The sequence below is a fragment of the Phasianus colchicus genome, chromosome 2 (assembly GCF_987193195.1).
Source record: "Phasianus colchicus chromosome 2, bPhaCol1.hap1.1, whole genome shotgun sequence".
NCBI lineage: Eukaryota > Metazoa > Chordata > Aves > Galliformes > Phasianidae > Phasianus > Phasianus colchicus.
This window is the reverse complement of record NC_143437.1, coordinates 106,277,675-106,305,301: the sequence shown is the minus strand read 5'-3', so window position 1 is coordinate 106,305,301 and position 27,627 is coordinate 106,277,675. Positions and strand designations below refer to the sequence as shown.

General features: G+C 41.5%; 1 protein-coding gene across 2 annotated transcripts in view; it reads left to right on the top strand.

The window, feature by feature from the left end:
- Nucleotides 1–27,627, top strand: part of KIF13B (kinesin family member 13B) — a 124,028-nt gene that overhangs the window by 24,753 nt on the left and 71,648 nt on the right. For both annotated transcript variants that reach the window (XM_031603833.2, XM_031603832.2), the window contains exons 3-5: nt 23,365–23,380; nt 25,394–25,454; nt 26,947–27,039. In XM_031603833.2, the coding sequence (XP_031459693.2) occupies nt 23,365–23,380; nt 25,394–25,454; nt 26,947–27,039 (170 nt within the window). The remainder of the gene's footprint in view (nt 1–23,364; nt 23,381–25,393; nt 25,455–26,946; nt 27,040–27,627) is intronic.

Below are 27,627 nucleotides of genomic sequence, written 5' to 3'. Positions count from 1 at the left end.
CTAAATGCATTATCTTGTGAGCCCCTAGGAAGAAATTTTAACTCTATCCTAGCCAAAACCATATAATCATAGGACATCTCAAGTTGGAAGAAACCCATACGGGTCTTCAAATCCAGCTCCTGACTCCATGCAGTACCACACAAAAATCAGACCGTATGTCTGAGAGTGTTGTCCAGGCACTTCTTGAACTCTGGCAAGCTTGGTGCCGTGGCCTCTCCCCTGGGGAACCTATTTCTGCCATTGGGTTAAACATGACAGCTCTTGAAATAAAATACATTGTGTGCTTTGTGATCAGTCATTTCCTCATACCTTTACTTTCCTTCTCTGTTCTAGTCTCTGTTGAGATTTCTAGGATGGTGCTCTCCCAGGTAAGGTCATGCCACCAACTCCCTTCCAGAAGATGGAGGTTACTGCCTGCAATTGGTTGAGGGTGGCAGAGACCCTTGATGTCTCCTGTTCCAACTGCCTTACTGAGGCAGGGTCTTCTAGAGCTGGTTGCCCAGATCATATCCAATGGGCTTTTGAAGCTCTCAAAGGTAATTTGTGTTGCTCTGTATGTAAAAAACAATTTAAAAAGCCCACCACCATAATTTGTTTGTGTACTTTTGAGTGTGCTTATTCAGAGTGGTAGACTTTGGAAAATGCCTACCTCACTGAGATGTGGTAACTGAACCTGCTCTATATAAGAACCTGCTGTCACTGTATAATTGTATCTGCAAACTGAAACAGGTTCATTTTCATGGCTGTAGTGATGTCAGCAGGTAATTGTAACATAATTTGCAAGAGGTTATTATGAAGATGGAAGTCTTAACCTTTTGATAAACTATGTTTAGTAGAGCATCCATCCAAGTAAATCATAATTTTGAAATGTTGACATTGCTGTGTTTTGTTTTTAATTTAAAACTTAGTTGATGCATCCATCTGCAATGGGACCTGAAGAAATTCCAAGCTGAATGCTTTTCCCTCAATTATGTTTGTTTCTTGTCTCGTAGCTGTGACTGCATTGACTCCCACGCAGGCAAGCTTTGAAGGAAGGCAAAAGTTTCAGCCTCCCTCAGCACTGGAGATGGGACATCCTTTGGTATTTCAATTGTGTACCTTATGACCAATTTCTCGTGTGGCAAAGATCCAGCATTTCAGTGTTCTGCAAACGCAGCTGGGGCAGCATCAGGAAACATTCTGGTTTATAAATACAGAATTTTAGAACTTCAGCCTCTAGCAAAATTTGCCACGTGCTCCAGATTATAGTGGAATCTTTTTTGCAGTAATATGGATCTCCATGTTCTGGGTAGTCAAGTAGGTCAGTCCAGAATTCCAAACCTGTCCATCTCCAAAACGGTGGTAAATGGCAGGGAGACTTGAAGATACAAGCCCAATTTAAATATCATGGATATTTAAATATTTCATATTTTCTCTTTGAGTTTTGAACAGTAGCTACTGCCTGCATCTTTGAACGTTGGCAGTATGGCAGATGTTAGTAAAACTTCTTTTAGGTCCTGTGTAAGTAACAAATGTATCACCCACCCTGTTAAAGGCTGGAACAGCTTCCTATATGAACAGAGGTTTTATCCAGGATTTTACACTTCTTACTGTACCACAGTGTTTATTGCAGGAGCTGCATCTTAAAACTAAAAGAACAGTCTGCCCCATAGCAGGTGCTGCTCACAATATCCAAAACCAAAGATGCTTAGTTATTGTACTGATGCCTGGAAAAGAGAAGCTATAGTTTGAGTGTCTTGTTAGACACAGCAGGTTAGATCTGGGCCTGATGAATTTCAGCAGGTTTTGTTCGGAAGGCTTCATTGGCACTACTAGGCTTGGTTCTTTGGGGAGATGTATTGAGGAAACCCATCCTTGCAGAAAAATGAAGTTAATTTTTACCACAAAAGAAACTAACTTGACAACTTAGTTTGTCCTGACACCTCCAGGTTAACAGGAAACTGATTACAGCATAACAGTCTCTTGCTGTCTACCCTCTACGTATACAGTAGTTTAGAAATAAATCCACTGAAATTAATAAAGTGGCTGTAACTTAAACTTCTTTGCTGTTTTACAAATGGTTATGATTTAGATCATGTCTGAAGGTTTTGGGCATATTTTTAATCAGTGCATTTGCAGAGGAATATAATGAAATTTAACAAATTTGTATTTGGGCTCAAAAAGAATCTGTTTGTACAAACTGGGAAAGGACCAGAAATCATACACTGAAGCAGCTGCTAAATATACTTTAATTGTGATTTAGAGCATACCATTCAAAGACCTAAAATTTGTTTTGAAATTCAGATTCCTTCGAATACTGCTTTAAAAGGAGACCTCTGTTTAATTCTTTGAATTCCCAACTGCTGTAGCCTGTTCTTATGTGATTCTCTTGCCACTGATGCTTGTAGGGAATCATTTCATTGCTAAATCAAGTGAATATATTCAAATTATAGCTTTTCCTTTGCTTCACGGCCTTTTTCTCATGCTGTATGCTAAACATAACAAGAATCATAGCAGTGCTGCACTGAATGAATGCTGGAGAAGGAGGATTTTCTCCCTGTTTGAGGTGTTTGATGGAAAGAGACCCCAAAATATCCTCAGAACCTCACCTTAAACTGACTGTGTTCTTTTGATATGGTGTTATCATTGTCTGAGATGCTCACAACGTAAAGCAAATCTGCCAGAATTACTTGTTGCTGTGTGTTCTTTACAGACAAAGGGCTTGTAGTCATCACTGAGGATGAAACAGTACCCATTTTTAAATGCATTCTGCGTGTGCAATGCAGAGCCTGGTTCAGGACGTGCCTCCTCCTTTTCCTCTACCCAGTCATCATGTTTCCTTTCACCCAGGTGGCTTGTTGTGCAAACATGAGAAAGCAAACTGCTGACTTTGTCAGTGGAAGAGCTATTTCTTTTTGCCGTTGGTACATAAATCCAAGTTGTTCATCCTTCTGAAGGCATGGGAACTGATGGAAGGACCACTAGACATCGCTCGTTGTTTTAATAGCACTTCTGTTTTGTACCACTGATGTCATACGTGCAGAATGTGTTAACGTGTTTTCAGTAGGCTTAAGGCAGTGGTGGAGCAGGTACATGTGGGATGCAGTGGCACAGCTGCCCAGGGATGTGGTTGGGTCACCAAACCTGGAGGTGTTCCAGAACCGTGGGGATGTGGCACTGAGGGATGTAGTGGGCATAGTGGGGTGGGCTGGGATTGGACTTGGGGATCTTGGAGGTCTTTTCCAACCTTGATGACTCTATGATTCTATTCTGTGCAGAGTGGTTGTTTCCTGAATGGTTTATAACCTTCTATGTTTTGTTTTATTTTGTTTTAAAAGTACTTAGTCCAGTAGTGTGTACTGCATAACAAAAATAAATGCTTGGATTGTTTTTCCCTATCAGGCAAAAGGAAGGAATGGCTGGAAAAGGAGCAAATTCTTTTAAATTGTTTTCTTATTATTGCTCTTTCCAAAGGAAAGGTAAAGCTTATGGAAGGTAAAAGCAAAAGTGAAGCACTGACTTCATGTTATTGCCCATTTTTTTGGACACCTTTGTTCCTTCAGGAACAAATCTCAGCAGGATTAATTCCTATGTGTATAAATCACACAAGGATAATATGTCATTTCTTGATCTGTGAAAAAGCAGAAAAATAACTGCTTTTAATTTCCTCCCTTAAAAAGAAGATAAAGTACTGTGTACTGGTCTAGATTCAAATATCCCAGATATTTTGCAGGATATGTTCTGCACTGCTGCATCACTAAGTCTGCAGTCATCTTTCCCTGTAGGTGCTGTGGGGAGCACAGTTCCCATTTCTGCTGAAGCAGTGTTCTTGTCTGGAAGATGAATTTTCTGTGAGAGAAGCTTAGTTTGCTGTGTTTATGGCTTACAGTCTGTTGTTGAATGCTGTATGGTAGTTGTAATACTCTGATGTATGAGGCTGTTTAGGAGGATTATATATATAGTCCAAATTTTTAAATAGTAAATGGTCTTCTAAGCTGTTCTGAATGGTACTGGGGAGAATGCCTGCTGTGGGAAGGAAGGACTGGGAAGAATGCCTTAGTGAGGGAGAGACAAACATCTCAGCAATCCTTTAGCATTCTGATATCGACTGTTCCTGTGGTTCCTGTTGACTGTTGACGAGAGTGAATAGTAAGAGGACAAGGAGGAATGGTTTTAAACTGAGACAGGAGAGGTTTGCGTTGGATATTAGGAAGAAGTTTTTCACCCAGAGGGTGGTGAGGCACTGGAACAGGTTGCCCAGGGAGGTTGTGGATGCCCCATCCCTGCAGGCATTCAAGGCCAGGCTGGATGTGGCTCTGGGCAGCCTGGTCTGCTGGTTGGTGACCTGCACATAGCAGGGGGTTGGAACTGGATGAGCACTGTGGTCCTTTTCAACCCAGGCCATTCTATGATTCCTGAGATGTGCTGCATCCCTCACATTGGTAAGGTCCACATTGTTGTGGAGGGTGTGTGTGTACATATGCTATATCATAGAATCATTTGGGGACCTTTAAAGTCCATCTGTCCCACTCCCTGCACTGAACAGGGACACCCACAGCTCCATCAGTGCTCAGAGCCCATCCTGCCTGACCTTAGCTGTCTGCAGGGACAGAGCATTCACCTCATCTCTGGGTACCCTGTACCAGTGCATCACATTGTGTGTCCAGCAGATGTGATGGGCATAAGCTTCTGCTACCTGTGCTTGTACCTCTGAAGCACATGTCCCTGCTCTTCTGAGCCAAGTCATTCACTTTGTATCACTTACTGAGTCTATATAGCACCTTTCCACCACTGAACTTCCAAATAGATGGTACCTATTTTACTACAGAAGGCCAACCCTGACCTTTAGCACTACCCGGGAATTATACAACAGAATCTTCTGTCATCTTGAGTGGCTCTCCCTTTTTGGGGGACAGATTCTCTGACTGATGCATGTGCCTAGTTTGGCTAAGGATGCTGCTGTTTCTGTAGTTGGAGTTACTTCACCAGTAACTCAGAATATTTTGTGGAATCAGCAGAGGGAAGCGAGTACGTGACATCCCTGCCTGCTGGCTGCCTTTTCTCCCTGGAGCTACTACGTAGCTGTAAGTCTTGGCGTTGTATTTTACCCCCCTGGAAAGTTTGTTTTACCATTTAACAGTTGGAACAATGCAGGCACGGAGAACTTCAAAGGGACTTTGCTTCTACAGCAGTGAGATCCAAGCAGAGCAGGTTCCTTCCTGTAAACACTCGCTTTTCATGGCTCAGATTCCTTCTTTTTCAAAGTGCCTTTATTTAGAAGCACCTCTTAATGCCACGTTCAGGAGTTTGAAGGTGTGTATGATCCTCCTGGGCTGTGCTTTGCTTGTAGAGGAACTAAATTCATCTTCTCATATGCTGAGAAATTATGATAGGCTGAATTGTTTTTCTGTTCGTTTGCTTTATAACTTCTTATTTCTGGTAATTAAATATAGGCTTTGCACATAGAACCAACACAAGTTATGTGCTTATCTCATGAATCACTGCTTTATCTACTTTGCTTTATCAGGATTTGAATCAGTAGTGGTTGAGGAGCTCATCCAGATAGAAACTTCATTGTTTCTCATCTCAGGCTGCTTATTGCAGTGGAAGGAAGTGGTGGATGCTGTAAGCACCTAATGCAGCCATAGGTGTCTGTGTTCATTGCAGGGGAGTTGGGCTACACAACCTTTAAGGGTTCTTTCCAAGTCAAACAATTCTGATTCTATGACTCTGTGATTCTAAGATCAACCACTGATAACTGCTGGGGTGCCAGCAGCAAAGTGATGCTGCCATAACACAGCTCCCTTGGACTGTGAATCTCACAGAATAAATAGGGGCATTTGAGTTCTTTGACACAACAAGGATATTTTCTAGCAGGTTAAGTGATACCGTTTCATTATTTTTTCTCTATTCTGCCTTATTTACTGATCTGCTAATCTGCTACTCAGGATTGTTGATACCATAGAGATTTGGCTGAGAAGGCTTCCTACTCTCCTTTGGGATTTCTTATTTAATTGGAGCAATGTTGGTGCTGTTTTCTTGCTATAGAGGATTTAGGTTAGGCATTAGGAGGAAATTCTTGACTCTGAGAGTGGTGATGCCCTGACATGGCTGCCCAGAGCTGTGGGTGCCCCATCCCTGGAGGTGCCCAAGGCCATGGATGGGCCCTTTGCAGCCTGAGCTGGTGGGGGCACCCAGCCCACGGCAGGGGTTGGGACTGGATGGGCTTTAAGGTCCCTTCCAACCCATGCCACTCTGTGCTTCTATGAAATACTAAATGGGAATGATGCATACCTTTTTTAATAGTGGGTACAAACTATTGGAGCCTTTTCACAGGGAGCTCTGATGGCCAAGCACAGGCTGGGGGAGTGATGATGCAGCTGATGTTAAATGGTCAGCTTAATCTGTCTTGCTTTAGTGTCTGTCTAGCATTAACATCTCTGAATATGGCAAGGATATGAAGATAACAATTTTACAGTGCTGTGCATGGTTGTAGTACAGATACAGAATGTAAATGGTGCATTGAATTGGCTCAGTTTTAGTGTTCCTTAACGTCAGTTTGACTGGAAGGAGGGCTTGCTCTGGTATAAGGCAGTGCAGAGTTACAGGTCCTAAGAAATAAAGCCTCCCTACTCTTGCCTTCTTTCTAAAGCTCTTGATGCAAGACAAAATGACTTGTGTTGTGAAAGCCTCTGCCTGAGATTGGCATGACAGGCAATAAACCATGCAGCAGGGAGGGAGATAAAGGAGGCCTCTGAGCTCTGTCTGCTGCCAACAAATGCAGCCTTGGATGAGTTGCCATTCCCCTTTATCAAATCCGTACAGTGGTGAACAATGCTGGAGCCTTCAAGAGACTCTCAATGCTTTTCTGTTATTTCAAATGAAAAAAAAGAGAAGCATCCCATTCAAATCATACCATTGTGAGTCAGCTGTGTGGTTTTTGATAAAGCAGGTACCTGAGCTTAATGCTGCTGAACCAGGTGACAGATGCACCCACAAACCCAGGCGCTGCCTGATCTAAGGTTTATAAAACACAGATATAGAGCTTAGCACTTGAACTAAAAGACCATTCCCACTGGAAAAAAATAACTTGGTGAGGATGGGAAGAGATCTGATTTTTTGCTACTAATCTCTGTTGGATTTGCTCAGTGATTTTGGGCAAAGTGAATTGTCTGAGTTCTGAAGGGAGCACTGGTCTTGCCACAAGCTTGGCAGATCTTACAGAAGAGCTTTGGGGTTTTAAAAACTTACGGTATCAGAATCCTACTTGAAACTGTATGCTGGCTAAAAATCATAATAGGTATTCCTCAAGTTTGCAGAGTGTATTTCTTACAAAGAAGCTGTGGGGAATCGCAGCATTGGCAGCCTTTCAAGCAATCTCTCACAATACAGCTTTATGCCTGTAACATATTTTCTCTTCCTTTCTTTTTGCAAGTCATGTTTTAACCAGATTTCTTTCCCTTTCAACTTGGAAGGCAAATGTGATGTTTAAAACACAGTGTTGTACTTGGAGAGGCTGTATTTTCCTCTCATTCTGTGGAACAATAAATGGAAACTTACATGTTTGGTATTGCACAGTCCAACTCTTCCTTTGGGAGCATTCAGTCGTCCAATTGCTGATGGGAAAATCAAAGTTCAAGGGAAAAAATAAAGGTATAAAGAGGGAGAGAGAGGCAAGGGAAAGTTTCTTCAGGTGCTTGCTTTTACCAGCCAGCCAAACATCAGCAGTGGGGTTGGAAGCTCTACTGTGTGAGCCAAGTATCTGTCTGAATTCTTTCTGTGCAGACTTCTGAATGCTTCTAAGCCTTTCTGCTTTTAGTATCGTGCTTACACCTGGCACTGTGTGGCACTGAACAGTGATATCAGCCAAGAAAGTGAACCTGCATATCTTCACGCTGCTCCAGCCTTGCAGAAATGGCATTTATGTTTTATTTTGTTCATTTATGGCTTGAATGCTGTGGACCTTTTGATTTATATTTGTAGCATTTAGGTAAGGCTCTTTACACTTCTGTTAACCAGCACGATAGCAGCAATGCATTTCTGTCTTCCATTCTCTCCCACACTGCGATAACCACAGTGGTGCAGGTTGGTGGCAAAGACAAAAATACTCTTCTCGTCCTATACGTGGTCTGGCAGTGACAGCTCATGTTGGTAACCCAAATCCTGTGAACAAGGAAACAGGACAGCAAACTCCACTTTGCACTGCTGTTAAGTGAAGTGTGAGAAGAAACTGCTATCAACTGTTAATTGCACAAAAGAAATGGGGTGTGGTGACTTGACGGTGACGCTCTTCTTTAAATTTCCTTTCACTGTCATTGTGCTTAAACCAACCCCTTAAATGTCTGCATGAGTAGATCCTTGTGGGAGCTAGTTATGAAACTGACACAGGTTGCCCAGAGATGAGGTGGGTGCCCCATCCCTGCAGACAGCCAAGGTCAGGCTGGATGGGCTCTGAGCACTGATGGAGCTGTGGGTGTCCCTGTCCAGTGCAGGGAGTGGGACCAGATGGCCTTGAAGGCTCCTTCCAACTCAAACCATTGAAAGAAACCACAGATTACATACTCTGAAAGCAGGGACACTTGTAACATGGTGATAACAGTTACCTGTAGAAGGGAATATTATTGTAGCATCCCGTTTTTGTAGCAGCAAATGACAAAATTGAATATTCAACATCTTTTCTGTGTTTGTGGTTATGCTTGGGCAAACTCATTCAATCAGCTGCATGAGTGAACATTTAAGGATTTTGTAAGCCAGAGTCACCAAATTATGGTAATTAGATGTCTTGTCTGTTTTGCTATACTGGCTGCAGAGCAGTAATGAGGTTAAAGGAATACTGTCAAGTTGATTATGGAACAAAAGTGACTTACCTAAAAGCTGCCATCATTCTCCTCTGTATATTTAAATATATGGATTTCAGTATGTCCTTTCTGCATGTGTTTAGTTTCATGTCTCTTAGAGGCAGACAGAATGGGCAGAATGGCAGAAATGTGTGGCCTGGTATGGAAGCCATATGAAGAAGTCATGTAAAAGAAACATAGAATATCCCAAGTTGGAAAGGACCCAAAAGGATCATTCAGTCTGACTCCTTGCTCCACACAGGACCACCCAAAAATCAAATCCTGTGTCTGACAGCATTTTCCAAGAGCTTTTTGAGTTCATTCCTTTCTTAAATGCTGTCAAATAACTTGGCAGTTTGCTTGATATTCACTCTATGTTTTAAAGGGACCTTGATCCTATTCTGTTCTATTCCTTTATAACAGTGTTTGATCTAGAAAATAAAGTGTTTTTGAGGTTTGCTTCTCACTGACGTTGCCACGCAGGTCATTGCCTTTTCTTTGTGCCTCTCTGACTGCATGCAGGAGAGATGCACAGCTCTCCCAAGGCTGTATTTTTCTGTAAAGAAAAATAATCGTGTTTACATAGCTGAGAATTTGATGCCTTAATGCCTTGTAGTTGAAGGTGCTTCTGAGAAAAGAAATGCTGGTTAAGTAACCCCCAAATTGGGTATGATAGCTTATCTGTTAAAATCAAGCAGTAGCTAAGCACAGCAAGGCAATATGCTGCAGTCTGATTTTACAGGGACTTACTCAGCTGGAACATGTGATCTTGATATGAATTTCCCTTTGCTCCTCTTTCCTCTTATATACTTTGTCATCTGTTATATTTAGTTCCTGTGATGTCCACTGGCTTTTATCTGAACGTCTGATATTAATTTCACATGTGCTGAGTGGTTTTTATCAAAGCAAGCTACTAGGTGCTTTCCCTTTGCAAAAAAATGCTGGAATGAGAGTCTTCTCTTAACCACTTCTTTCAGGGCCATGTTTGGAGGAAAACAACTGCTAACAAGTTATTTCTTTTGCAATACAGCTTTATCCTAGGGCAGCTGACCTTGGGTAATCTCCCCACCTGCCTGCAAACTACTGCTTCCTTCGTGTTTCCTGCAGGCAGGAGGAGGGAGAGAGAAGCACATCCAAACAATTGTTTTCAACCTGTGTCATTAGGACTGATGGTGAGAAGTGGGCATAAGTATCATGCACAGGTAATGAAGGGTATGCAGAAGAAGGAAAGTCAATTGGAAACCATTTATAAGTGACTGTAGTGGGAGTGATGGTGATGGGTTGAGAGTTGGACTGGGTGATCCTAGTGGTCTTTTACAACCTTAATGATGTTATGATTCTGTATAATGGCTAAGTAATGTTACTTGTTTATCACTGTAGCTCCAGCCATTGCCACCACAGTTTGCAGTATGCTCTTGCCAGCAAGAGTGAGGAAGTAAATGAGCTAAACAAAGTGGTATATCTCAAAAATAATTTCGGCAGACCTTATGACTTGGATTTTTATATTTGGATTTTTTATATATATTTTTTTCCTCTCTTCCCTCTCTACATTCAGTTTGGAAGTAATAACTGCATGTCTTCTAATTATTATTATTTTGTAAGGAAGCATCATGCAACTGGCCAACTATGTCTGCATTGCCTGGGGGGTACACTCTTAAGTGGAGATGAAGTCTGGAAATGAAGACAGTTGCATTTAGCTGATATACATGGTCTAACAGTGAAGATCTGCAGCTGCTAGCCTTTTGTTTTTCTCTGCTTGTACTATGTAGCTTGAAGGTTGTTTCCTTCCTTCATTGGGAGGGATGGAATATTTTTGGTTACAAACTGTTTCTTACTGCAAAACATTTTATCCAGTAATGATACAAATTGAAAGGGGGACAGCTGACTCAAGTTCCACGTTATGCTCCCAGCCAGTTTGATGGGGTTTTCCAGTCTGGGAACTTCCAACTGGGAAGCTGCTTTGTGAGTTCACGTGGGTGATCCAGTAGCCGTGGACTCCAGCAGTGACATTTTCAGAAGCACATATGTGATTAATGGTTTTTGTTTTGTCATTTCATATGAAGTATTGTAGGTTAAGTATTAGCTGAATTGTGCAGTTTAAAGCTAAGAGAAAACTTGGGGTTTGGCTACTAGTTACTCAGACTGGTCTGGTGTCTCCTTGATTTAGAGAAATAAAGTGTGATTAGGAGAGTTCTTTCAAAATGAACAAAAGTAGATCCTCTTCATCTACTGAAATTCCAGTGTCTGCCTATTCCTCAAGGTAGATCATAGAGTCACAGAATGGCTTAGATTGAAATGGACCTTAAAGTCCATCTAGTTCCAGGCTCTACCATGGGCTGGTTGCCACCCACTGGATCAGACTGCCAAAGGTCCCATCCAGCCTGACCTTGAATGCATCAAGGGATGGGACTCCTCCTGGCAACCTGTGCCACTGCTCTATGTAATTCAAAATGAACTGCAGCTATCATGCAGAATGCTTGTAATCTCTAAATTTGGTTTAGCTTTAGCAAAACTAATGCTTTCCTTGGTGATATGTATGTTTAATTTAAGTGGTACTTGAGATATGGGGAGGAACATCTGCTTTTGTTATTGTTTGTGGGACACTGCTGTGTATAGTGCTAAATCATGAATGTGCAATATAAAGTGCTTTTGCATATGCTGTCCCATATGAATCACAGTCAAGCAGGCAACAAATTGCATCAAAAAGCAAAAGTTTGTCGAGACAACCGGCAGGGAATCTCAAAGTTCAAAGTAAGAACTCAGAAGAAGCCATAATTTGACTCCTCAGTACATATTAAAGCCTTACATCTTGTTACTCTTTATGAATACCAGCAACTGGCTGTAGCCTACACTTGCAGCCTTAAAATAGCTTCTTCACAACACAGACTTGGCATCAGGAACTGACAAGTTTGATATCACCTTCAGGTGAGTTTCAGGAAAAGAAACGTCTCAGCCACGTAGGTGAAACTAATGGATTATTGTACTGTTTTGGAAATAATCACTGAGACCACAAAATATTAAACACTTTTCCACGTGGCACATACCACACTCTGTATCCTAAACAGAGAGCTGGAAAAGGAAAAGAGAAGCTTAAGTGAAACCAGCTGATTGCTGCTGGCAAGGATCTAGTGCTGGAGGCTGCTGTGGAAGAGAAAAGTAGGGCATGGAGGTAAGCACGAGTTCATGTTTGAGGTTAGAGTTGAAGTTTTTCTTTATTGTGTTTTAGGGTTTTTGACCTCCAGAATTTCAACTTTTTGCAGTGTACTGTGCTCAAAATATAACAGAAACCAGTGCAGATGCTACATATGCATTTACTTCATACAGAAGTTACACAGCATTTGCTTACAAGTCCAGGCTTTTGGTAACATTAGAAGTGTTGTGTATAAGGGAGCAGATTCTTTAGCAGGTTCTATTGTGATAGGACAAGGGAAAATGGTTTCAAACTAAAAGAGGAGAGATTTAGAGATTTATGAGAAAAAGTATATTACATAAGGATGGTGAGGCACTGGCACAGGTTGCCTGGAGGTGTGGTGGATACCCTGTCTCTGGAGATGCTCAAGGCCAGGCTGGATGGGGTTCTGAGCACTGATGGAGCTCCGGGTGTCCTGTTCAGTGCAGGGAGTGGGACAGATGGCCTTTAAGTTCTATGTTAAGTTCTATGATACTTGGAAGGAGAATTAAAAATACTGAGCAACAAATTTTACCAGTGTACAACAAGGAAATGTGATTGATTCTCTTCTTTCTGAACTTTAATTACAGAATTAAGGGAGAACTGGCAGATGACACTACAAAAGCTTTTTTTTCTATAGGCTTTTTGAAGAACGTGAAAACCACTCCTGTACAGAAGCTATTCCAAGAGTAAATTCCTCCCTCTTCCACAGCAGTGGCAGTTTTAACAAATTAATATTTTACAAGGCCACAGCACAGTGTCAGCAGTGAGATGTGAGCTATTACTGTGTTTTCTGTAGTGCCTGCGTTTGTGTTTTGTATTAATCATTCCTGGCAGTGGGAACCAGCACAGTTTCTAGGTGATTGATTACTCTCTTCATGTAAAGCTATTGTATTACAACCAAGTTTCCTGAAAAGCCAAACAATTGTAATTAGATGATCTTTAAGGTCCCATCCAACCTAAGCCATTCTATGATTTTATGAACAGCTTTTTCTTGAGAAATGGTGGTAAAAGAGCTGAAGGCTCCTTTTCAGGTTGATGATTATTTTTGCAGTGAAAGGTGTTGAAAGGGGTTTCAAAAGCCAAGGCATGCTGGGTTGATAAACGGCTCTGCTTAAGAGCAGTGCAGGAAGCAAATAGATGGTGTTGCTTGTGGGAAGCTCTTAGAAGTAATTAGCGATAAGAGTGAGGAAGGAGGAAATCTGACTGGCAGCTGCTGTGCATTCAGCTCAGCCTGACCTTGGCCTAGAGGTGCCTTCAGGCTGCTGGGGAAGAGAGGTTTACTGCAGGCTTTGCTGAAAAGCTTCAGGGAAGGTCCTCATGCAACTGCTCATCCAAAAGCCCTATATCCCATAGAATCATTCAGGTTGGAAGAGACCACTAAGGTCATTTATTTCAGCTGTCACTCTGTCACCACCATGCCCACTAAACCATATTCTGATTATTTTTCAATACAGGTGTCACAAGTTGATGAGAGATTCGAGGATTGCTGTTGGCACTTTTAGATGCCTACTGAGAGCAATGGGAATGATGTTGCCCTAGGGTGTGAATTGCACTGTCCTTGCAAGCAGCTCCTTGCCCTGCAGCAGTACAACATGAGAGCTGCTGAGAGCCAAGGGGCTGTTGGATACAGTCCAGAGCCCAGGAGATCGGTTGGCAAGAAACTACACAGTGGGATTTAGTCTGACACAATTTGTTTGGGTAAAAGGGATAACTGATGGTGTATAGTGCGTGTTTTACCTTGCTACGTCGCTGACCTCTTTTGCCAAGGCAGTGAAATGATAACTTAATCCTTGATTGCTTCTTTCAGTGCTGCAGGCCATAGCCTCTGGAAGAATGTTTTGTCAGCCAAAATGTACATAGAGCTTTACCAACCTCAGTTACAATGGCTGTTCCAGCTAGGTCACTTCTAAATTAACTTGTAGCCAGATGCTTTATATTATCTGCAATTGGTACCGCTAGTCACGCATCTTTTCCAATCCTTGTTCCTGATTTTTGTTTTCTTTTTTTTTTTTTCCATCATGAATAAACTACTGACAGTAAAGTACAAGCCCTTAAGCAGCTGCCCAACATGTTTTTGAAGGGAAGTGTTCAGTGAAGGGTCTGTCATATGCAAGAAGAAATAAAGATCACTGGAACAAGAAGTACAGAATGAAAGAGTATTCAAAATGACCTTCCCCATGAAATACTTCAGGATTATCTGATTCCCCAAATGAGAGCGCTCAGCTGGAACACAATGGGCGTGAGAGAACTGCAGTGCTTTGAAATAGTTCTGTGGTGTGGTGAGTCAAGAATAGTTCACAAGTATTTCCTACACTTAGAAAAGACCACAGCGATGTGCTAAGGTGGGAGGAAGAAGAATAGACAAAGCAGATGCGTAAGTTCTTCTTGCAGACAAAAACTGAATGTGGGAAATTGAAGGGCACGGGGAAATGCTACGGTGAATTGGTAGCACTGACTTAGAAATAGTTTGGGCTTTTCCCCACAAGTACTGAAGAAATAGCTGTTTTGCAAATAGAAGGAAATAAAAACACTGATTATGCTTGCACTGTTCTAGTCCTGCTCAGGACTGCAGCAGCTTCAGGCAGTGCCAACGTTGCAGCCATACATTCATCTGCTCCTTGTGTGGACTGTGTGCATCGGCAGCCTGCAAGGCTTTGACGTGTAGCCTTTGCGTGGGTTTGTCTCTCCTTTTCACTCCAAAGGTGGTTTTTGTTTGTGAAACACATTCGTTACGCAGATCTGTATGTTTTTGTGTAATTCTAGGTTTAAACAGAATGGAGTGTTTGCCTAGAGCACTGTGACGTGTTGCCAGCAGTCCCCAGCTATTAGCAAGGCGGATACAGGACACAGGAGCTGAGCTGTCATGGTGAAGGCTTGCCTGTAATTTTCATAATATGCTGTATTTTCCCTTTGCTTTTCAGCAAACGGGTCAATTATAGCTTACTCCCTCCAAAGGCTTCCCACCCATGTGGGAAAGGAACAGCTGATTCGAATGACACGCTGAGGATGAGGATTTCTTTTCTAGGTCAGGGAGCAGAGCAGCTTGGTGCATTTTACCCTGCAAAGCAGACAAGATTTTGTTTATTTTCTCATGCCATCTAGTCTAGTAACTTGATTCGAGTTCTGAGAGCATACTGTATTGGAAGAACATCAACAGCAAATAACTCCTATTCTTGATAGTAGTGGGGATATGGGTAGGTGAGGAAAGCAATCTCTTCTTAACATCTTTTTAAACATCTTCTGTGGCAGAACTATGATTTGAAATAAGTAAGGTGCTGGGCAAAAAGGTTTGAGATCTTCATGAAGAAAGAGTAACATATCACTGTATGCCAGATACTTCACATTGCTGACATTTAGCTGACATTGAATGTCAAAGTTGGTTGCTTCCAGCTTTATTGTCTTCATATTATTATCAGCTTGCTAAAATGGATTGGAGAAATATAGACACTACTGAAGGAGTTGAGCAGAGAGGAGGTTAGATGTGTAGTCCATGCTGTTGGGAAGAATAAAAGACAGTGTAACACTTTTCCTTACTGTGAAAGATATCAAACACTGTAATTTTACTATATAGCCAAATGCTTGAGACTTTCAAATGCACGAAGATTTTTTTTAAGTGCTGTTTTTAAGATGCCAGCATATTGACAAGCTGCTGTTGGCAGACTGTGTTTTATTTGAGTGGTTCAGACGTGTTGTGCTGTTCTTGTACCTTCCAGGCTCCTTGGATGTCACTGGGAGGTTAAGGTTGATAATACACAGTTGTTGTGCAACAGCCTCTCGCTTATCACTGAGACTGTGGAATGTGTATGGGCTGAAATAGGGAAATTCAGGTGGCTACTGAACCATGGAAGCAAGACTAATATCTTCTATGCTAATGACCAAACCTTTCTGCCTACAGCTCTTATGTTCATCCCCTGCACAGCTAGATCAATGTCATTTGTGCTTTCCCATGTGTGTTTTAAATACTACTTGAGTCTCTAACATGGAGCTGGATCCAAAATATGCTGTGTGTAGATTTGCCATTTGGAAATAACACTTTGTATCTCAGCTGCCTAGTTCAAGAGGCATCCAAAATGGCTCCAAGTTATGAACTTGTATGCTGTGCTTGTGCCCAGAGCAGCCCACTTGAACAGCTAGACACCCAGTGATGCTGAAACTGCACCCTGATTCAGAAACTAGACAGTATATCCAATGGAATTCCCCATAAACAATGTCATAAACACATTGTGTATGCACCAAGATTGAGTTTGTACAAAAGGTGTCCGTAATTATGTTCTCTTTTGAACTGCACCCATTTCACATGTTACCTGCTTGCTTAGTGGCTAGTGGGTGTGCTGAAAGAGGTGGAGAACTGAGTCCAGGTGTCTCCTCAGATTGGCATTCCCTTCAAGAGGTTGTTACTTCTGGCTTAAAGACAAGAAGGCACGTTTGTGGAACCAGAAGACAAACTGAAGGAGGCTGTTTGACTTGTTGGTTAGGCCACCAAGCTGGCAGGTGTTTCCTCAATTGCAGTTTTTGTAGCTGAAATAACTAAATTGCATGGGTATTCACTAGATAAATATAAGTTCTTTTGGGATTTGGACTTGACAGCAGACAATGTTTATTATTTCTTTTTATTTTTCTTTCTCTGTTTTCTTTCTACTTCAAGCTACCAGCAGACTTCCCTTAGAAATTTCTGTGAGTGTCAGCAAGTTTTTCTTCCTGAAGGACGAGAGTGCTGACACTTGTCACACCATGTACAAGGGCAGGGGGGAGTTACTTTGTGCACATTTCATCTATTGGTGGAGGAGATGCAGGCATTGCTTCGGCTTGCTTCCTACTTCCACCCTTCTGCTGTATCCGTAAGAGAAACCATCTTGCTTTAAGGAGTCATATTAAGCATTGAGATAAATCTGAAGTGAGAAGAGCAAGGCCAGTCTTTCCAAACTGTAGCTCCAGACTGCTATAGGTAGCTGAAAAACAGACGCTGTCATCTGTTTGAGCTCTTGTAAATCCCACCTGCTGCCCACAGATTTAAAGTAGGCATCTTAAATCATTGTAGAAGGGGTTAGGGATGTCCAAGCACAGCTCTTGATTCACATCTTATCTTTGTGTAAGGTTGCAGTGTTTGCTGGTGACTTGTTGACTTGTTCACAACAATCTAAACCAAAAAGCCTCAGGATGGTGGACTGGAGCTTCATGAAGTGGTTTCTGCATTGATTGCACATTCATTCTGAATATTGGCAGGAACTAGGACTAAAGGCATGAACAAAACTTTGAACTGGAAGTCCTGGATCCTTAGAAATGAGAGCTTGTGATCTGGGGAGGATGAAAAGGATAGGCTGAAAATGTACAAGGAAAATACTTATTGCTACCATTATGGAACATGTATTTTGTATTGGGGAAAAAAAAAGAAAAAAGAAAAGGAAAATAAAATGATTGTAAAAAGGAACAAAGAGCACCTTGATAGTTGAATGAGAAATTCTGCATACGTATGCCTTCAGGAAATAGTCTAATTGGGTGCTGCACCATTTCAGGCAGTTCTTATGAAACTCCTGAAGGATTCCAGTAGCAGTCAGACGGTCACAGGGTTGGGTTTTGTTTGTTTTTTTCCTCCTGTTTGCAGTAGGATGAGGTAATTCTAATGGCAGTGTTACCCTCCTACAACTGCTGTTTGTGCAGGCTCTGTTGTGCTACTGAAGAAGCCTTGTGAAAATTCAGACTGGCCTTCCCCCTTCCTGTAAAATACAATAATTGAAGTATCTTTACAACTTGTAATTATGTCCACATCAGGAAAGCTTTTCTACACAAACATCCCACTAGTGAGCCTACTGGATGTAGTGTTTTTCCTCTAATTTGTTAGCCTGTGGTACTGCTCTTTTTTCAGTGTATCCAGTAGAGAGATGTATCCTTTATGCCTGTGGCTTGCATGGACATTTCAATGATGTTTTTAAGTCTAACCTGCTTGCTTTGTATAGCATACCACATCTTATTTTAGGATTAACCACGTAGATCACTGACAGCTTTTTAGCCCTTTGCCTTCAGCTTAAGTTTGTGCTGAATGTGATCCTTACGCTTACATTGATGCTGTGATGCAGTTGAACAAGATTGCCACATGAGCAGTGTTTCCATGCACCTGTACATGTATGTATGCACACCCTGAGCTCTCTGCCTCATCACACCACTCCTGGGCTGATTGCTTGGGATTGAAGCCACTTGTGTGGCTGTCCCAGAGGCAGAAGGATTTAATGCCATGTCCCAGGCTGGGACCTTGGTGTGTCCATCTGGAGATCTCTCTGTGGAGCTGAAAGGCTGCCAAACTGTAAGGTGTTTCTCCTGCTACCTTCTCCAATGGTTAGAAAATATTACACAGAATCACAGAGTGGCCTGGGCTGGAAGGGACCTCAGAGATCATGAATCTCCAACCCCCTTGCCACAGGCAGGACCACCAATCTCCCCATTTAGTACTAGACCAGGCATCAGGCTTTATTAAAAAGCACAATGCACAATAGTGAATGAAAGTCTGGGTACTGGATGCTTACCAAACATTCTCTTAGAGCACAATAGCATCCCAACATCTAAGTGTATACAAACAAAAGGATGAAGTTGTAATCCCCTTGTCATACAATGACTTTATGGGATACGTGCACCATTTGAATGTGAGGAGATGAACATTATGGGAAATTTAGCTTTGACAAGAAAATACCCCAAACCCACAGAGCTCCTGTGCTGCCCAAATTCTTGTTTTTCAAGCCTTTTTTTTTTTTTTGAGTGAGCTGGCAAAAATGAGTTTTGTCAGTAGAAACTAAGTAACCACCAAGTATGCTTGGAATGCCTGCAGCACCAGAGGAATTTTCTAAGTAACAGTGATCACTTTTGTTCCTTTTAGCTACACAAATCTGAGCTCTGAACCCTCTATGCTCTTTTACATTTTCTTTGACATATTTGGGGACTTTGTTTTAAAGGGAGTACATCTGCTTGCAGGCTCTTTTTTCTCAAATAGGGCAGTGTGGTTTTCTGCCAGAGGTCAGTATTGGTGGGGAAGGAAAACTGAAACTCCGTAAGAGCTGTATTAATTGGTTATCATCTAGAAATTGGAGCAATCTTGTGGGGCACAACATTTTAATAGTACTTGGCCTATGTTAAGAAATGGGGAAAGAGCTTCTATAGACATAAGCACAACAACCTTAAGCAGTTTATATTCTGGAAAGTTTATTTCTAGGTATTGCAAGATAAAGGAGCCTGAAGTGATCAAAACCTGATTTAGTAGACATTTCCTCTCATTGTGTGTGGAAAAAAAAGCTTTGGAATTGTATTCATGTGATACGTGGAAGAAAAGGAAACAGCTTCTCAGTGAATTCTACATTTTCTTATCTGTTGCCATACTGCTGTATTTCAGTTATGTCTCTGTTTGACAACCCATTGCATTACTAAATTTAATTTTGCCATTAACTGGCTTTAGGAAAGAGATTCTGGAGCTGAAATGTAGAGAGCAAAAGTCATAACATTTCAATGTCAGAAAACCTCATTCTGAATCAGTTAGAAATATGCTTCCAGTTCAGGAATCTGCTCGAGAAAGATAGGCAAGCTCCCAAGCTTTGAACGTGAAGTTGTCTGCCTTGTGGCTTGCTGATGCCAGAGCTCTTCAGTAACGCCTTTACCTTATCAGCTTCTTCATGCTAGGAGGCTCTTGCAGTACAGCAGACAATTTATTTGCTTCTTCATGGAGATGGTAAACTTGAAAATCATAAGCTTGGCTATTCCAGAATACAAGACTGCAAAAATTGGTGTTAAATCCTGCCTCTCAGTCCAGACAGAGGTTTAATGCTGAGACAGCATGAGCGATGCAGAGGTCCTTTTGGTGTTCAACTTCATCTGCATCCAGTATTTACCCTCAGAGGTATGGCTCACACTTAGAAGTCTTGTTTGAAGGATGAAATTTTTGAAAAACCCCTTAGCCCACGAAGCCATTAACTTTTAACCCATTGCTCTTCAAACAGAGCCCACATTGGCTTATTGTGGCCATATGGGGAGATTCTGTCAATGTGAGATTTGAATTTCTTAGATGTTCCTAGCATCTTTCCCCCACTGTGTTTTTGTTGTTGTTGTTTTTCCAGATATGAGTTGGAGTGGGGAAGCTCTGTTCAGAGCCATGGGGACAATTAACCCTGCCCAGCATAGCATTAGTCACTTGTTCTGGGGACCAGCTGAGATGTGATACAAATAAGTCAGAACTCAATGTAGCTACTGCACTGCTTTTATTTACAGATTACTCATACAATCCCAGAAGGGCTGAGGTTGGAAGGGACCTCTACAGATCACCTGGCATTTGTCCTGTAGGTGCTGCGCTCGAGTTTCTTCACCTTGCACTGATCCTGAGACCAGCACTAGGGATGCCTGTCCCATGTTGAGATTCCCACATGTTGTGTTGAGATTCCCACATGTGCTGAGCAGAAGTGAAGGCAGAGTTACAACAACATTTCTCTTTCAGGTTTGTCTGGGAGCATGGAGTCCATGTCATCGTGGTATAATAGGGTCTGTAATTCAGGGACATTGACAAATTAGCTGATGGTAAGCTTAAGAAAACTCAAGAGTTGAATGGTTTGGATTATATCCACACGAACTTTAAAAAGAATAAAATATCTGCTAAATGGAGTTGTTCTTGCATCCAAAGGATGAATTACCGTGACACGTGATGCCAGCTTTACTTATAATAAAGCATGAATGAATACAAATCGATCTAAGGCAAGCAAGCTTGGCTGCCTTGGCAACTCCTCAGGAGCAAAGCTGAAGGTGTGGTGTTGCTGGGAGATGCCAAGAGCTTTCTGCTGTGAAGTCTACGTAGATTTTCCTCATCAGTTTGTTTTTCTGCTTGGGTCTTCAGCTTCTTTCTGGAGTTTCTGTTGAGCAGCTCCTGCTGAAAGGCACAATATGGCTCCAATTGGACTGGAATCTGATGTGCTTACTGCTGCAGTGGTTATGGAAGATTGAAAGTGGAAAGCAGTAAATGCTTCTGGGGGATTTTCCAGGACTTCCCCAATTCGTAGTTATTGTTGAAGTAGTTTCCTCTCCCTTTTTTTCTTTTTTTTTTTTTTACTTTAAATTGAAACTTTTTACTGTGCATTCCTTTTCCAGAATCTTCTGAAAATATTCAAATATTACATATTCATTCCATGAGAATAATCATAGCCTTGTGCTAGGGACAGTATCACAGAATCATAGAACGGCCTGGGTTGAAAAAGACCACAGTGATCATCTAGTTCCAACCCCTGCTATGTGCAGGGTTGCCAACCAGCAGACCAGGCTGACCTGAGCCACATCCAGCCTGACCTTGAATGCCTGTAGGGATGGGGCATCCACAGCCTCCTTGGCAACCTGTTCCAGTGCCTCATGACCCTCAAAAAATCACCCTCATCCAAGTTTATAGTTTGAATGTCACTACTGCTATTGAAAATGTTCTTTTTCAGAACAAAAAATAAAATAAAATACCCCTGGTTCATTACATGACATCATACAGCCTCCGTACCTCTTCCCCCTGCTGTATGACTTGCTGTCCCCCAGTTTTGTCCTCCTGCTCACCCAGTTCTCACCAGATTGCAGCAAGAAGCAGGATTTGCTATGAGTGATGCAGAGTATGTGCTGACTTGTCAGCTGGCTGCTATCTTTAAGCTACACAGAAAGATAAGTCTTGAGTTGTCCTTGCCTTTGCACACTCATCTTTCATCTCTCCTCCCTTCTTGTGTTGTTTTCCCCACTAAATTTGGGGGGGGAGGGGAATTATACTCATGTCTTGTCAGCGTGTCTTGGTCCTGCAGCTAGTGCAACATAAGAGCTGTTGGGATGCTCTTGGGTTTTGTTGCTTGCCTCAACCTTAACAATAGGCAGCATTGGTTGCTCATGGCTGGCAGTGCTTTGTGTAGGATGCTCTGTCTGCCATTGGACACAGTGCACTGTAGTGGGGCAGGGAGCCTCCTGGGAACACTCAGCAGTCTGGGTGCTGCTTCCTCCCATCTGTTTATTTCCCATGGGGTTTCCAGTTGGGCTGAAAATCATTTCATAGCTTGCTGGGCCCAGCTGTGGGATGATGGGTCAAGCTGTGCACAGCATGCTTCTCTGTGGTACAGTGTGCACCCTCCATCCTTTCCTTTGGGAAACATTTGTCAGATTTGCTCTTTTTTAGTCCAAGAGCATAGGACAGCTGTCTGTACCCTAAATACTGATGTCCTTTGATGCAAGATTTCCTTTTGTGTGCTCTTGCATTAAGTGTGACAGTGAAACATGGTTTCGTGTGTATGTGCACATCTTTAGAAAATGAGATACTCGTTTTAAGACCTTCAGTCTAAACTAAGCCTGATACATAGCCTAGTGTAATCCATCCTCTTAAAGTATGTGATAGGACTTTTCAGATTATATCCTTATTGCTGCTTTAATCCAGATGCTCAGTAATATGTGCTGTACCGAGGGCTGGAAAGGTCAAGTGTGCTGTCACAGGATAATCCTGCTGGGAATTGGGCTGGGACAGAGCAGAGCTGCTGCTCTAATCAAGGGCAGGGCAGCATGTCTGTTTGCTGAACTCATACACTGAGCCCAAGCTCCGTGTTTGCCTTGCTCTGTAGGAAGAGTGATTTTCCTGTAGGAACAGGAATAAACCTTCCTCACCAACAGGAGCTACCCTGCTCACTTGAATGACCCTGTGACGTGGCTGCTGCAGGGTAACATTGGCTGAAATAACTGCCACTGCTAGCCAATACTCTGCTCAGTCCTGGTAGGTGAGTTATATTCGTATCAAATTGAAGCCTAAGTAAAAAGAAATGATGGACTTGGTTTGTAAATAATAATTTTTGAGAGACCGTGCTGACATCACGATTCCTCAACTCACTTCTCAACCCAAGCAGCATAAAGTGATGCTACACAGCTCCTGCTCTGTCAAAAGAAAGAAATCAGTGATGCTTGCTGCAAGGCTTTGCTGATGGCAGAAACTTACCAATGCCATTTGCAAGGCCCAGGGCAAAGAGAGCATCACTTCTTTGTGGCTGTGTTTGCAGGGTTTCTTCAGCCCTCTGCATGAGAAAATGCTGCATAACATGGTGCCAGTGTCTGAATCATTGGTGCACTGACTGTTGCTGTGCTGTTGTCTTACAGACCGCTCTGGTGCTCACAGTGTTCTGTCAGAAAGTTTTCAGTTGTGCACATGACAAAGTAAAGGAGTTGCTATTCTCCTCTCATTTGAGGAAAGATGGAAGGAAAGAAACAAACTTTCTAAATGCAGTGCTCCAAAATGAGATATTAACAGTAGAGCAATTAAGCTGAAGTCCCTTTAGCTAACAATCTTTTTCTTTTGTCTTTCTTTTTCTTGCCCTGGATGCTGCACCGTATCCTTGCTGCTGCTTCTGGGAGCAGCAGGACCCAGCCGAAGGTAAGGACCCTTATTGATTTTGTTTGTGGTTCAGTCAGTCGTGTGTTAGCCAAATATTGAAAGCATTTCAGAAAAACAGCCCTGCAGCTGGTCAGCTGTTGAGTAAGAAACTCGAAGCATTTCCTTGCTGCAGAAGAGCACTGTGTAGCCTCTGCCAAAAGATGAGTCACGGGAACAAATGAGAACATACATGCTCAGCATTACAGGCTGTGAATGGGAGACTGCTTGTTGGTCTGTGGGTTTTTTAAAGCATTTTCTGGTATTTGTGTTGTAGCAGACTCATTTTGTTGATCCCATGACTTTGTACTTGGCATGCTGATATCTATCTTTATCCTGGCACACCGGAATTCAGCTTTATTGCTGTGGTCATATGTCCAGTGATGTCTTGGGATGTGTTACAGTAGTGTGTGTATATTTTATAAATTCAAAGAACCAAATAAAACCACACAATTTCAATCAGGGAAACAGCAGTTTGTTTATTTAGAGGTTGCAAAATAAACTATTTTGTTTTACATGATGCTGCAACATCGCTGTACTTTATAAAAAAGGGGGAGGGTGTCAAAAAAGGAATGCATTTTTGAAGATAAGTTGTTTAAATCTGAAGGATTTTGCTGCACTAAGCATTTTCATAGATGTAAATAGTGCTGGATATGTTGGTAGTCCAGATTTTCAATACTTGTATAATTTTTCTAACTTACTTTAATTAGCATAAACACTTGAGAAAGATTCTCTTTCCTGCTTTGTGAATCCTTAAATGATTTCTTCAGATACCATGATATGATTCATTACGGAATGGCATAACTGAGATCAGTCAGTACAGAATCAATATTTCTCTGGAGGGTTTTTCTATTATTGATGTAGATATGATGCAACATATTTTGTTCCTACAATCTTTACTAAATGAAAAACGTTAGGGTGCCTTATCTGTGTATACACTGCTGCATGGTTGGTGCCTTTAGCATAGACCACAGACTTCACTGAGCCTGAACAGGGAAATGTTTTAGCAGAGTTTCAGAAATAGTCAAACTGGCGTTCAGAAGGTGAATTTGAGATGTTGGCAGAGTGCACTTGCTCTGCTAACGTGATCTGAAGTGCTGCAGACATCAGCTCTGTAGCCATAACGAATGTCTAAAGGGAAAAGAGCAGCCTTAATTAAACTTAGATGAGGAGTAAGCAGGCAAAGTGCAACCCATGGCACTTTTCCCTATATCCTACAGAATGGATTTTGCCTGTTTGAAAGTAGACCAGCTCCTACCCTGGTTTTTTAATTTTTTTTTTGCTTACAAATGCACAGCCAGAGGCACTGGTTTGCAAACATCTATTTTTGCAGCCTGGGATCCTGGAGCAGGCACTGCCCTATTGGGGGTCAGCTGTCACAGCGAAAGATGCTTTTAAATGGGTTCAGTGCAAAACTGAAACTTTTCCATTTGAAAAGGTGTCAGCACTATTCCTCTAGTGATACAGCTCATTTGCTCATAGACTTTGGTGATGGCTTCTTCTGTTTGTCAGCAGTATATAAATACACACTGCTCATGTACAGAAGGGTTCTGCCCTAAGGCATGTTGTTAATTTATGCAGACAAGAAGAACTGGGAGGTGGTAGGCAGAAGCAGCCAGGGGACATCTGTCGGTTTGTAGAATAGCAGGTCTTGTGAGAAATGAATTGGAAGGATGGGACTGAAGAAAGATGAGGAGAGCTCCTTGACATCCACTTGGTTGCCTCGTGGAGAGCTGTTGGAGAACATCGACGAGGATTCACATAGCAGAAAAAAAGAAATAAAAGCAAGGAAAAAATACAACGAAGGAACGGGCCTTCGTGTAGGAAGATGAAGGGTTTGTTTTCAGTTGCTGAATTCATAGGAAATAAATAATTCTTCAGGAGTGCACACTGCGTTCAGAATGGGCCCAAGTAGCACGATGTTAGCCAACACAATACAGCACTATCAAAACTGGGATAACGTGTTTTATTTGGCAGTGGTTTCCATTAAATCCCCTCCTGGTTGTTTTTCTACAGGTGTTTGCTTACGATCACTGCTTTTGGTCTATGGATGAATCTGTCAAAGAAAAATATGCAGGTAATATTTGCTGTAGCTTTGCGAGAACAAATGGTCTAATTATAATGCAGTATTTGCTAAAGGGCACAGACCATATGGCATGGAATATCTTTCGCCAGTATGACTGCTTGTTGTCAAAAGAAAAAGGAAAATCTTAAATCATTCCTGTTTTTCTTTTCTAAAGATGATGATTAGGATAGCAATAGGCATCGGTACCCATCTGCAGTGCAGGAAATTGAGAAATCCATCACAATAATGGGTTACTCATATTTACATTTATATTTTGAATACTGTTCTAAGTGCATCATTTTAAAAGCATCAAGTCAGTTTCTTTCCAGGATATGAGGAATATTGCTATAATACACCTGTTTGTTTTCCAGTTCTGATGAGAGCATCTTATTAGAGCTTAATATTAGAGCTTTATATATTAAAAGAGCCTAATTTAATATAGGAGTATTTAATTAAGAGATTCTGGGGTATTATTAGCATATTTTGGCAAATAGATTTGGTAAGATCTGAAATATCACCAACTGTTAAGTTCTAAAATCTTTTCCTTTTTTCATCCTTGTTTTCTTTTAAAAATTGTATTTAGTTTAGCTTGTTTCCATGGATTTAAAAACAAATGAATAAAGGATCCCAATATTTGTAATTTCCCTGATGAGTAGTACTTCAGTGAGGAATTGAGTGTGATATACAGTGGGTTTATTTGACCCAAACTATTTAGATAGGCACAGCTATTCAGAGTTCTGATGGGAGAGTTTGTATGCATCAAGTCTTGAGTTGGCTTGAGTGTAAACTTATGGACTTAATGAGGGAAAGGAAAAGCAGTGTTCATTATGTGAAATTCATAGAATCACAGATCCCTTAGAGATGGAAAGGACCTTTAATGTCCACCTAGTCTAACTCCCCTGCAATGAACAGGGACATCACAGCTAGATCAGGTTGTCCAGGTCCAGCCTGGCCTTGAAAGTCTGCAGAGATGGGGCATCAACCACATCTCTGGGCAACCTGTGCCATCAATTCTTCAAGAAGTGATAACCCTACGTTTTGCTAATGCATGCATCTTGGTCTGTATTATTTCCCACGTAGAGGTGATTTCTTCTCTGCAAAATCACATTTGGCAATAGTTAAGATGTATGGGTTGAGGATATGTTGAGGTGCTGTCACTCACCAATGGGTGAATTCTTGCAGCTGGTAGTAGATTTTCTGCTGATAAAACTCTTGAGCATGAAGATTGCTAGCATGCTGTTATGCACACATATGCACAATAATCATAGATTCTGAGTTTTGTAGTAGTACACATCTGGAGCATATCTACCAGCTGATGTCCATGCTACTGTTAAGGGAGCATGCTACTGTTAAGGGAGTAAATACTGAATGCTAAATAATTTATTTAGGCAAGAACAGCCAAAAAAATGCTCTTTGCTTTTACATAATTATTGAAGAATTCAAAACAAGAAAAAAACACTCTCCTACCTTGTTAGAATGCTAGCATGTGTGTTTTATTTCTTAGGTCAAGATGTTGTTTTCAAGTGCCTTGGAGAGAATATTCTTCAGAATGCCTTTGAAGGCTATAACGCTTGCATCTTTGCCTATGGGCAAACTGGTAAGTCCCTTCAGAATGTATGCAAAACACATAAGTTGTTAATGTTCTGAGTGGAGACTTTCCATGGCTATAGTGACATTATTTCAGGAGAAATGCCTTACAACACAGACATTTTTATGTTGTGCAAGCATCAGAAAATGTTTCTTCTCTTTTCTAACATTAGATATGAGGTGGACAGGATGAGAAATGCTTGTATCTGTTGCTGGCTACCCTTATTTTTCACACTTTGGATTGTTATCTTTGATCGTGACCGTCCTTGAGTTCAGTGCATCACCCTTATTTTCTGCCTCTGCAGTCAGAATAAGCTTTTATAATCATCATTTTTAAAGTAATATGCAAAAATGAATATGCTTGTCCAACTGATTTTTTTTCGTTGTGACATGCATGTGGGTATCAGTGGGTTGTCCTCTACAGCAGAACTGTCTGTCTGAAAGTCTTCTCTGTCAGTTTGAAGTAAATTACTTGTTTTTCTTTTCTTTTTAATTGTATTGTTTTTAACTGATGATGTTCTGGTTGCTTTAAAATAGAAAACTGCACAAATGTCTTTCACTAAAATGCCAGGTTTATAATATTATTTTTTTGTCTACC